General features: G+C 52.6%; 1 protein-coding gene across 2 annotated transcripts in view; it reads left to right on the top strand.

Annotated features, from left to right (window-relative positions):
- Nucleotides 1–9054: 9054 nt before the first annotated feature.
- Nucleotides 9055–11433, top strand: part of Nptn (neuroplastin) — a 53136-nt gene continuing 50757 nt past the window's right edge. Inside the window, exon 1 of one of the 2 annotated variants that reach the window (XM_048368603.1) lies at nucleotides 9055–9306. In XM_048368603.1, coding sequence (XP_048224560.1) covers nucleotides 9216–9306 — 91 coding nt within the window. In that variant the 5' untranslated portion in view covers nucleotides 9055–9215. The remainder of the gene's footprint in view (nucleotides 9307–11433) is intronic. The other variant, XM_048368602.1, reaches the window with a different exon arrangement.

The raw sequence follows: 11433 nt of genomic DNA, 5'->3' as shown, positions 1-11433 counted from the left end.
TCCTCTGCTGGGCCTCTGAGCTCTTCACAAAGCCCCACTGAGAAGATGAGAAAACAGACTCAGCCCTTCCCAGTGGTAGCAGCCCTAGTGGAGAGGGCTTAAGAGTGTGCCTGAATGAATGCGTACCGTCTGCCGCTGTGGTCCTGTGCCATTATCATCATTTTTGCAGATAGGGAAATTCGGACACCCAGCTATGAAGAGGAGCCAAGGATGCTGGGCACTGGGGGCTCACACCTAGAAGCCTAGCTACTCAGCAGGGGAGATCTGAAGATTGCAGTTCAAAGCCAGCCTGGGCAGGGAAGTCTGTGAGGCTCCATCTTCAATTAATCACACACACACAAAACAATAACCAAAAAAACCCAGAAGTGACCCTGTGGCTCAGAGTGGTAGAGTGCTAGCCTTGAGTAAAAAAACAACAACAAAAAACTCAGGGGCAGTGCCAAGCCCCATGACTAACTAAAAAAAAAGAGCCACCAAACCTGTGTATCAGTGGCTCAGGCCTCTGTAATCACAGCTACTCAGGGGTCTGAGATCTGGAGGATCAAATTGGAGGCCAGCCCAGGCAAAAATTATTGAGACCTCCCCCATTTCAATCACTTTGCCAGGCCAGGGGAGTGTCCATCGCTATGGTCCTAGATATGTGGAAGGCTGTAGAGGGGAGGATCATGGTCAGAGGCCATCCCCAAGAAATAACATGAGGCTTTCTCTGCAAAGTAACTAAAGCAGCCAGGCACTGGTAGCTCATCCTAGCCACTCAGGAGGCTGAAATCTGAGGATCACAGTTCTAAACCAGCCCAGGCAGGAAAACCTGTGTGACTCTATCTCCAATTAACCACTCAAAAAACCGAAATAGAGCTGTGGCTAAAAGTGGTAGAGCACTAGTCTTGAGCATAAAGGCTCAGTGACAACGTCCAAGCCCTGAGTTCAAGCCCTACAACCAACAAAATAACAACCACCACCAAAGCAAATGTGAGCTGAGGGTGTGATTCACCAGATAAAGTGCCTACCTAGCAAGCACTCAAACACCAAAAAAAAAAAAAAAAGGGGCGGGAGAGGAGCCTGGCCCTCCTTGAATCTATGTGAATGTTTTCTAGGGAAGCAGTGGGTCATGGATCTATCTTTGTGAGCACACAAAAGAAGCTGTGGTTGAATCTGGGTATACAGATCCTCTGCCTGGAAGTTTGTCGGCAGTCATCAACCACCAAGGGACTTTGGACTAATCCCATTGCCCCCCACCCCCCGCCTCATCTGTCCAGCCTAGGACTGGCCTCATAGTGGGCCTCAAAAATAGGCCCACTGGGCTGGGAATATGGCCTAGTGGCAAGAGTGCTTGCCTCGTATACATGAAGCCCTGAGTTCGATTCCCCAGCACCACATATACAGAAAATGGCCAGAGGGAGTGCTGTGGCTCAAGCGGTAGAGTGCTAGCCTTGAGCAGAAAGAAGCCAGGGACAGTGCTCAGGCCCTGAGTTTAAGCCCCAGGACTGGCAAAACGAAACAAAAAATAGGCCCAGCAACTTGTGCTGCTAATTTTCTTATGAAATTTATTCTACTCCTCTTACTGATTACAATTGTTGTTCTAATAAGTTCGATGCCAACTTAAAAATAAGACACTCTTTCCTTGACTCTCTTGCAGCTAGATGTGGTCACCTGCCTTCGTTTGCCCAATGAGAAGAACGTAAAACTCACTGGCTGGGGAAGAGAAAAGCCTATAAAGGAGCAGGCTTTCACTATGGAGGGACAAAAACATAGAAGATATCAGAAAGGTTTAAAATACCATGAGCATGTGAACTACCAATGCCACTCTTTCTGAGGGTATGTCAGAAAGAGCTGGAAGTATTCTCAATGTGAAAGTTTCCACTGGTAGATGAATGTGGTGTACGCGTACAATGGAACCCTTCTTACTATTTCCCTGGGATAGTTGTACGGTGTTCCACAAGAGACTGTGTTAAAGGCTTGGAACCAGCCAGGCGCCAGTGGCTCACTCCTGTAGTCCTGGCTACTCAAAAGGCAGAGATCTGAGGATCTTGCCCGCTCAGGCAAGAAATTCCATGAGATTCTAATCTTTATTTTAGTTTGTGCTGGTCCTGGGCTTGAAACTCAGATCTTGGGTACTGTCTCTGAGCTTCTCTTTCCTTAAGGCTACTGTTTTACCAGTTGAGCCACAGCTCCACTTCCAACTTTTTTTGTTCACTAATTGGAGATAAAAATCTCATGGACTGGGGCTGAGGATATGGCCTAGTGGCAAGAGCACTTGCCTCATACATGAAGCCCTCGGTTCGATTCCCCTGCACCACATATACAGAAAATGGCCAGAAGTGGCGCTGCGGCTCAAATGGCAGAGTGCTAGCTTTGAGCAAAAAGAAGCCACGGACAGTGCTCAGGCCCTGAGTCCAAGGCCCAGGACTGGCAACAAAAATAAAAAATTTAAAAAAATCTCATGGACTTTCTTGCCCAGGCTGGCTTTGAATTGTGATCTTCAAACCAGATCTCAGCCACCTGAGTAGCTAGAATTACAGGGGTTCAAGACTCTTGTCTTTAACCACTAAAAAGTCAGAAGTGGAGGTGTAATTCAAGTCAAGTGAGAGCATGAAGCCCTGAGTTCAAGCCCCAGTATGAGAGAGAGAGAGAAAGAGAGAGAGAAGGCAGCTCAGAGATAGCCAGATGCCTCACCTGAGATTGATATCCACAAGGCATTTTGTTTATCTGCTTCTGTAAAACAAAAGAAAAATCAATTCTTGGCAGTGCCTAGGCTGGAGGCCCCATTGGAGCATTTCTTTGAGGATTGTGCGGGCACTTAATGGATGCTGTGGCATTCTCCTTGGTCTCCTCAGCCTGGAGTCGTTTACACTGTTAAGTCTCAAGTCTTTGAAGCTTAGCAATGGTTCCCGCCCCCCGCCCCCCCCCCCATCCCTCCCACCTCCCTGCCACTTAGGCCTCACAGGGCTGCCTTCCAGCCTATTCACCCAGCCCAGACCACATTCCCCTCAAATCCAGTAGGGTTTGCTTATGTCTGTACTGAGGCTTAAACTCGGGGTCTGGGTGCCATCTCTTAGCTTTTTTGCTCAAGGCTGGTGCTTCTACATTTGAGCCACAGCTCCACTTCTGGCTTTTTGCTGGTAAACTGGAGATAAGAGTCTCATGGACTTTCCTGCCTGGGCTGGCTTTGAACCATGATCCTCAGATCTCAGCCTCCTGAGCAGCTAGGACGACAGGTGTGAGCCACTAGTCTCCTGGCTTCAGTATAAGGTTGAATATGCCCGTGGTTTGGAGCACAGGGGTTTAGCAATGGTGACTCACCCTGTCAGGGAAGACAGTGGATAAACACACGAACACAGAGACCTAATCTCAATCCAAGTCCTGAATCTCAGCACTAATCGGTATGTTCATAGTCCCCACGGTCCCTCTGTGGTCACTGTGGTCAGACGGAATTGAGATACTGTCTAGGCAAGCTTAGGGCATCTTGCCACAGTCTCAGACCTCAAAGGCAGACTCATAGGCATCCCAGCGTTGAGAGACATGTACCCAGTCCTCCCCCAATGAGGCATCCTTTGGAGCTCCACCACCTGGGCCACAGAGCCACTTCCGAGTTTTGGGTAGTTCACTGGGAGATAAGAGTGTCACAGACTTTCCTGCCTAGGCTGGCTTTGAACCACAATTCTCACATCTCAGCCTCCAGATTAGGATGATAGATTTAGGTCACCTGTTTTCTTAACCTGCCAGCCCTTGTAGCTTGTTTCTGCCCCTTGGATTTTTGTCTTCCTATGCTGGCTGTGAACCCAGCTCCTCAGATCTTAGCTTCCTAAGTAGCTAGGATTACAGGGCTAGACCACCAGCATTTGGCTCTGTATCTCCCCACACCCCCACCCTTTGTTTTTGTTGTCGGTTGTAGAGTTTGAACTCAGGGCCTGGGCATTGTCCTTTAGCTGTATTGCTCAGGGTTAGCGCTCTTCTACTTGAGCCACAGAGCCATTTTCGGTTTTCTTGGTGGAGATAATTGGAGATAAAGGTCTCACTATCTTTCCTGCCCAGGCTGGCTTCTAACTGCCATCTTCAGATCTTAGTGCTCGGGCCCCTTCCATTCTTGAGGTTAGCCGTTGCTAACAAGTGCAGCTGGCGTTTGTTTTCTTGAAGGAGGACATTCAGCACAATAGCACATCTGGCACCTCTTCCTCTTCCCTGGTTTCCCGTGGTGAGCTCATGGCCAACAGAGCTTCTAAAGAAGTCTTTACAATCAGTCTTTCATTGGCCGCGGGACTCCTCCTCCGAAGCATGCATCCAAGGGCTTTGCGTGCCCGAGGGAGTGCCTTGAAGCTGGCTGACGTGGAGGCAGTAGGCTGGAGATGAGATCCCAGGGTCCTTCCAGCCTCCCTTGCAGCCTCCCGAGGAGAACCAGAAGTGTCTTCTCCTAGCAGAGGAGTTTCCCTTAGCAGGAAAACTGCAGCAGCAGTGTCACCAGGGACCAGGGACCAAACGCTGCCATCCCAAGTTCTTCCAATCAAGATTGCCAGAGGCTCTCGCTCCCCAGCGCCCCCTGTGGGAGGTACGTGGAAACCATTCTAGGGGGGCTTCTGCATCAACCTTGGCTCTCCCTAGAACGGGGCACTCTTCCTAGAAACACTTTCTGCTTCTGGAGTCCGGCCCTTGCTTGCTTTTCTTCTCACTCACTGATGGCTCTTTCTAGTTTCCCAAGGTGGGTTCTTCTCTCCCCAGCCTCTTCATAGCGGGGAACCCAGCGGCTAGTACACAGAACTCTTTTCTTCAGTCACTCCCCCCCCCAACTTGGTCATCTCGTCCAGCTTGATGACTTCAAAGTATTTACATGATATCTCCAATCTTATTCTCCATCTTGGAAGCTGCTTTTGAATGTGGCCTATCCAGTGGCTTACTTATATTTGATCTTATTTCCAATAAAACTTCCATACACACACCCCAACAAAACAAAACAGTGCCATTTCTCTCAAAGCATCCCCATTTCAGACAGGCAAGTCTATTGTTCCAAAATCTCAAGGCCCAAACCGGGCAATTATCTTTTATCCCTCTCTCCTTCCTTCCTTTCTTCCTTTGTCTCTCCCTCCATCCCTTCCTCTCCCCCCCGCTTCCTCTCTTCTTCATCCTCCACATCAACACTCCTGGATCTACCTTGCAAAGAAACAAGGTGAGCTGTTATGGTCTCCCCTCCCTCCTATTCATACCATGCTTATCATTTGTCGAAACTGCTATGACGTGTGTGTGTGTGTGTGTGTGTGTGTGTGTGTGTGTTGGTCCTGGGGCTTGAACTCAAGACCTGGGCACTGTCCCTTAGCTTCAGCTTTTCTGCTTAAGGCTCTCATTCTACTATGTGAGCCACATGTCCACTTCTGTTGTTGTTGTTGTTTTTTTAAACTGGTTAATTGGAGGTTAGAGTCTTATGGACTTTCCTACCCTGGCTGGCTTTGAACCACAAATCCTGAGATTTCATCCTTCTGAGTAGTTAGGATTACAGATGTTAGCCACGGGCACCTAGCTTATAGCTTATATCTCGAGAGAGCTTTTCCTAAATTTTAATCTGAAAAATTTCCAGGGCTTCTCAATTGCCTGGCTTGCACCTGCCAACCATCCTCAAAAGAGAGAGAGATGAAATGGGGCCCACAGGAATGGTGTGGTCTGATTAGAACCATGCTGGAAAGCAGAGCACTTCTCAGGAGAAAAGGCAGAATGCCCAGACATCTGTCCCCTGGGTGACCACTCTGTCCACTCGTCACCTGATGAACTGCCGGCGTCTCCTGACTCTGGGAAGGGCACCACTCACCTAGACAGCATCTGAGCTATTCTCACTTTAGTCTCAGTGTCACACACACTGTCTCCTCTGGAGTCAGAACCTATTAATTCTCTTAAAAAATACAATGTGGGTCAATTTGACTGATTATAGCACCATTATTTCTCCATGGACCTTTAACCATGTGAACATGATCACAACAGGGCCTCAACGCGGCTGTGTAGTTTTCTGGAGGTTATACTTGGGACAGATTTTTTTTTTTGCCAGTTCTGGGGCTTGAACTCAGGGCCTGGGCACTGTCCCTGGGATTTTTTGCTCAAGGCTAGCACTCTACCCACTTGAACCACAGCTCCCCACTTCCAGATTTTTTGGTGGTTAATTGGAGACACGAGTCTCACAGACTTTCCTGCTTTGAACCATGATGCTCAGATTTCAGCCTCTGGATAGCTAGGATTATAGGCATAAGCCACCAGTGCCCAACTGTTTTTGGATGCCAGTACTGGGGCTAAAACATAAGGCCTCGAGCACTCCCTTGGTTTTCTTTTTTCCTCTCAAGGCTTGTCCTCTACTGCTACGTTTGGCTTTTTGCTGGTTCATTGGAGATGAGTTTCACAGACTTTCCTTCCTGGGCTGGGTTTGAACCTTAATCTTCAGATCTCAAGCCTCCTATGTACCTAGGCTGACAGGTGTGAGCCACCAGCACCTGGCTCAATATGTCTTTCCAGAGGCCTTCCATATAATTCCGCTGTTGTCAAATTTAAAATAACTGAAATCCATCCATGCACCTATTTACAATTTTGGCAACATATTGGGATTACCCGAAATTAATTATATACTGATACCCAAGTCTCCTCTCCAGAATCTGATTGCATTAATGATGCCTAAGGGATCAAGAGTTAAAAAAATTTCCTTAGGTGAAGCCAGGTGCTGGTAGCTCACGCCTGTAATCCTAGCTACTCAGGAGGCTGAGATCTGAGGATCACAGTTTAAGCTAGCCAGTGCAGGAAGTCCGTGTGACTCTTATCTCCAATTAACCACCACAAACCTGGAAGTGGAGCTGGGGCTCAAGTGGTAGAGCACCAGCCTTGAGCAAAAACACCAAAGGACAGCATCCAAGCCCTGAGTTCAAGTTCCAGAACTGACATAGACACACATAGGAGCTCTTTTTAGAGATGAATGTAGAGGGTGGGACCTTGGAAGACATGGTTGAGAAGGCTGTTGGAGATTACAAGGTTAAAGCATTGAGACACCAGGATATTGAGTTGGTCCCTAGGGATGCTGAACTTGGTCCATGGAATTCAAGGATGGCTCTAGGATTTGGATAGGAAATCTGGGAACTCCGAAAGATGACAAGCAAGATGCCCAGGAGACACACACAGGCTGTAGGACCCATACCCACCAATCATCTTGAAGTCATTCAATTGGGCATGCTTTATCTCAGACCTTCCCACCAGGGTGCACTAGAAACTCCTGGAAAGCCCACCTCCATGCCATTCCTGGAAGCCAGCAAAGCGTATCTCAGGCTGAGTTCTGAGGACCCCTAGGGTTCTTCCGAGGTATTGTATTGGAGACCAGACATCCTCTGGGCACAACCTCCTTGTAGAGAATTATTATTATTATTATTATTTTTACTGTTTGTCAATGTGTGTGTGTGTGTGTGCTGGTCCTGACCCAGGGCCTGGGTGCTGGGTCCCTGAGTTTTTATTTTTTTTCCAGCCACAGATCCACTTCTGACTTTTTTTGGCGATTAACTGGAGCTAAGAGTCTTACAGACTTTCCTGCCTGGGCTGGCTTTGGATGACGATCCTCAGATCTCGGCTTTCTCAGTAGCTAGGGTGCCAGCTTAGAGGTTGTACTTTTATGATGAGCCTAGAAACAGGCAGAGTGTTTGGCATGGACGAAGATGTGCACCCTGGGCAGGTGATGTCCGCTCTGGGTTGTTTACCTATGGTACAGAATGGGCACTATTGTTTGTCAAGGATTCCTTGTTGCAAGAATCCAATTGGGATGTTTGTTATGTGGCAGAATGGTTTCATCCAACCACAGGTCCTTTCACAGGCTTATCCGAAGCTTCCTTCATAAGCTTGTCCCTCCAGATGAGACACACAATTGTTTCGTCACATACCGGAGGTTTTGAAGAATATCTATCTTATCTATCTACCTATCACTACATGTCATCATTGTGGTCGTGGCTACGGGTTAGAAAACTGTCTGAAATCACTAAGCTGTCCGGTGTCTACTGAAAGCTGGATACATTAATTGAAGGTGAGCTCTACTTCGTCCCCCTGTGTGTGGTAGACACACCCGGGATTGTGACAGAAGGATGAGCTAGGCCTACTCGCACGCTAGCCACCAATGCCCAGAGTGGCACCGAGTGTCCCATTATAACTAGATCATCTTTCTTCCCCAACTTCCAGGCAACTAAGGTGTGAGCGAGCCCACGTGGTGCCTGGATGAGGCTCCCGAGGGCTCGGGTGGACTAGATAGTGACCTCTGCAAGGGCTGCCTGTAGGGTTTCACCCCGTGCGCATTCATTCATTCATTCATTCATTCACACCGCACGCGCCCCATAAAGGCTGGTTGCATTTATGCTCCCCCGCGACCCCCCCAGCCCCCCCGCCGGTGACACACGACGATTCCCTCCCGCAGAACTGCGTCCGCCGTCACGCAATCGGGCTAGTTGAACTCGAGGCCCCGAGAGCTAAAATCAGGCCGACATGGGGGTGCGTGCGGTGCGGTGCGGTGCGGTGCGGTGCAGGGCGGGGTGGGAGGAGGCAAGGCGGGGGCGGGGAAGGAGGGCATTTCAGGCCGTGGGAGCAGGTGTCCTCGCAGGAAGAAGGCTCAGCAACTGCCACGCTCGGCCCGGGAGGGACAAACGGATGAATAAATGAATAATAAGTAAAGGGAGGGGTCGGGGATCGAGGCCGGGGTGGGTCTTGGGCGAGTCCGGGAGGGAGAAGGAGCCGGCTTCTCCTGGGGACGGGGGCGCCGGGGGGAGCGAGCGCGGCCGGGGCCCGGGCTTCCAGGGGGAGACGAACCCGACGGCCGAGCCGCCCGGGCCCGCAGGGGCGGGGGCGCAGAACCCCCCCTCCTGGTCACGTGGCCCAGCGCGCCCTCGGCACGTGACCCACCGAGCCAGGAGCCAATCAGCTTCCGCCGAGGCGGGGCCGTCGCGCCTAAGGGGCGGGCGCGGCCGGCGCTCTGCCTTTCCCCCGTCTCGCGAGATTTCCAGCCGTGGCCGGTCAACCGCCCACCGGTAACGGAAGTCTCGCGAGGCTTGGGCGCTGCGGCGGTAGGCGGAGGACGGGGAAGGACGACGGAGCGGAGCCGCGGCTGCCTCCCGCCCTCCCTCCCTCCCTCGCTCGCTCGCCCGCCCGCCCGCTCCCTCCCCCTCCCTCCCTCCCTTTCCGCGGCCCCGGCTCCGGCCCAGACGCCGTTCGGTCTTCCACCGGGGAGGATGTCGGGCCTTTCGCTCCCCCACTCCCTGGCCCTCACGCTGCTGCTGGTCTCCGGCGCCCTCCTCCCGGCGCCTGGCGCCGCTCAGAACGGTAAGCGGGGCGCCCGGGGCGGGCCGGCGGGGCTGCGGGGCGCCGGGGGCGGGCCGGCGGGGCTGCGGGGGCCGAGGGCCTCGGGCCCCGGACAGGCCTGACGGGTGCCGGGTGTCGAGGGCGCCGGGCGCGGGGGGAGCCTCGAGGGGCGCCGGGGGCCGAGCGTCGGCGGGGGCTGAGGAGGCGCCGGGGGCCGAGGGCCGCTGGAGTTGAGGGGCTCCGGGCCCGAGGGGGCTTCGGCGGCCGAGCCCGGCCTGGGTGAGGGCGTTAGGGGGGCCCGGCGGGCGGGGGGGGGGGGGGGAGCGGGCGGGCTCGGGGAGACCGGGGCCGGAGGTGCGGGGGCCGGAGGCGCCTGCGGGAGAGGCGGGCGGGGGCGTCCTGGGGGGGAAGCCCGGGGTGCGGTGACCGCCGGCGCGGCTCGCGGACGCTGCCGGGGGAGGCGGCGGGGGGGGGGGGAGGCCTGGCGTCGGCCGGGGCGGATGGGGAGGGGGCGCCGCGCCGCGGAGACCTCGCGATGAAAGAGTGTGTGTGTGTGTGTGTGTGTGTGTGAGTGTGGGGTCAGGCTTCCCGAGAGTTCGGGGTTCCCCCCCCCCCCCCCCGGCGCCGAGACCAACCGGGATCCTTCGCAGGGCTCTTCACCCTGGTGACATTCTTTCAAATTGAGGGAGAATCTTGGGGGGGAGGGGGAGGGGAGGGGAGGGGAGCCCCGGCCCGGAAACCGTCGAGGGGAGCTGAGTACTAGATCCCTGAGGCGCGGGGTGAGGGGTGGGGGTGGAAGGGGGTGGGCTGACTGCGGTCGGGGACTTGGGAAAGGGGGAAGCCGCGGTGTCTCCCTCCCTCCCTCCCTCCCCACACGAGCTGCTGCAAGAAGAAGATGGGGTGCAGTACCCGGGCATTCCAGGGTAGCAATTGGGGTAGAGCAAAAAGCAGTTTCTAAATAAGGAAAGGAGAAAGAGCCGAGGATGGGTAGAGCGCTAAAGGGAGAGTTATTCGCAAAGTAAAGGATGCCTGGGGATGGGGGTGGGAAGGATGGGAAGCGAGTAAAATGCAGGAAGCCACCGTGGGGGTGGGATGCCGGTTTGCGGAGTGGTGGGTATGTTGGGAAAGGAGGGAGGCTGGTGGCCAAAATGCTGGATGATACGGTCCGGGCGGGGGGCGGGGGAGGAAGGCAGGGAAGCCGCTCTCAGCACAGTCCGTGGTGGGATTGAGGGCCGGGATGGATCAGAGCTAGACGGAAGGGGAGTGGGTTTTGCAGATGTGAAAGTTTCAAAGCCGGAAAAGATGTTGTTTCCGAGGAAGAGGAAAAACGCCTTCGGTGGCGGAAGCAAGGTGCAGTGAAAATGGAAGAACGGGGTTTTGAACTGAAACTCTTTAGAGAAAGAAGATGGAGAAATGGGCGGGGGCGGGGGCAGGGTGGAATAACAGGCTTGGGGGGGATCCAAACCAGACAGATTCTGATCGAAAGCATGTGTTAGTATCAGCTGCTGAGTTGATCCTTAAGTGAAACTACAGAGATTGTGCACCTGTTTCTTGGTCCTTAAGTGAAACTACAGAGATTGTGCACCTGTTTCTGCTCTTGTGGAGGGCGAGACTATTAAGAGGTTTCAAGCGTGGAGCCCTTGGCTTGCCCCTTGATCCTAACTACTCAGGGGGCTGAGATCTGAGGATCTGGGCCTGAAGCCAGTGCAGGTAGAAAAGTCTGAGAGACTTTAGGTAATTAAAACAACAACAACAAAAAACAGCTGGAGTTGTGTGACACAAGTGGTAGAGTTCCAGCCTTGAGCAAAAAGAACAAACAACACAAACCCAAAAAGCCTAGGGGCTGTGCCCAGGTCCTGTGTTCAAGCTTCAGCGTCAGTACTGTCCTACCTAACTTTATTTTTTGGTTCTTGATTTTAGCTTATTTGCTGAAGCCTAGAGATCTACCACTTGAGCCACAGCTCCACTTCCGGCTTTAGAGATTTTTTTTAATGTAAAAATTATGATTACTGGAGCATGAACTATAAATTACTTTTACAAATCAATGTTCCTCATTGATATGCAATAACAATTAAGACTTGTCACTTAAAAAAAAATCAGTGGTAGGGGCTGGGAATATGGCCTAGTGGCAAGGGTGCTTGCCTTGCA

The sequence above is a fragment of the Perognathus longimembris genome, chromosome 20, assembly GCF_023159225.1.
Source record: "Perognathus longimembris pacificus isolate PPM17 chromosome 20, ASM2315922v1, whole genome shotgun sequence".
Classification (NCBI taxonomy): domain Eukaryota; kingdom Metazoa; phylum Chordata; class Mammalia; order Rodentia; family Heteromyidae; genus Perognathus; species Perognathus longimembris.
This window is presented reverse-complemented; position numbering and strand designations above follow the sequence as displayed.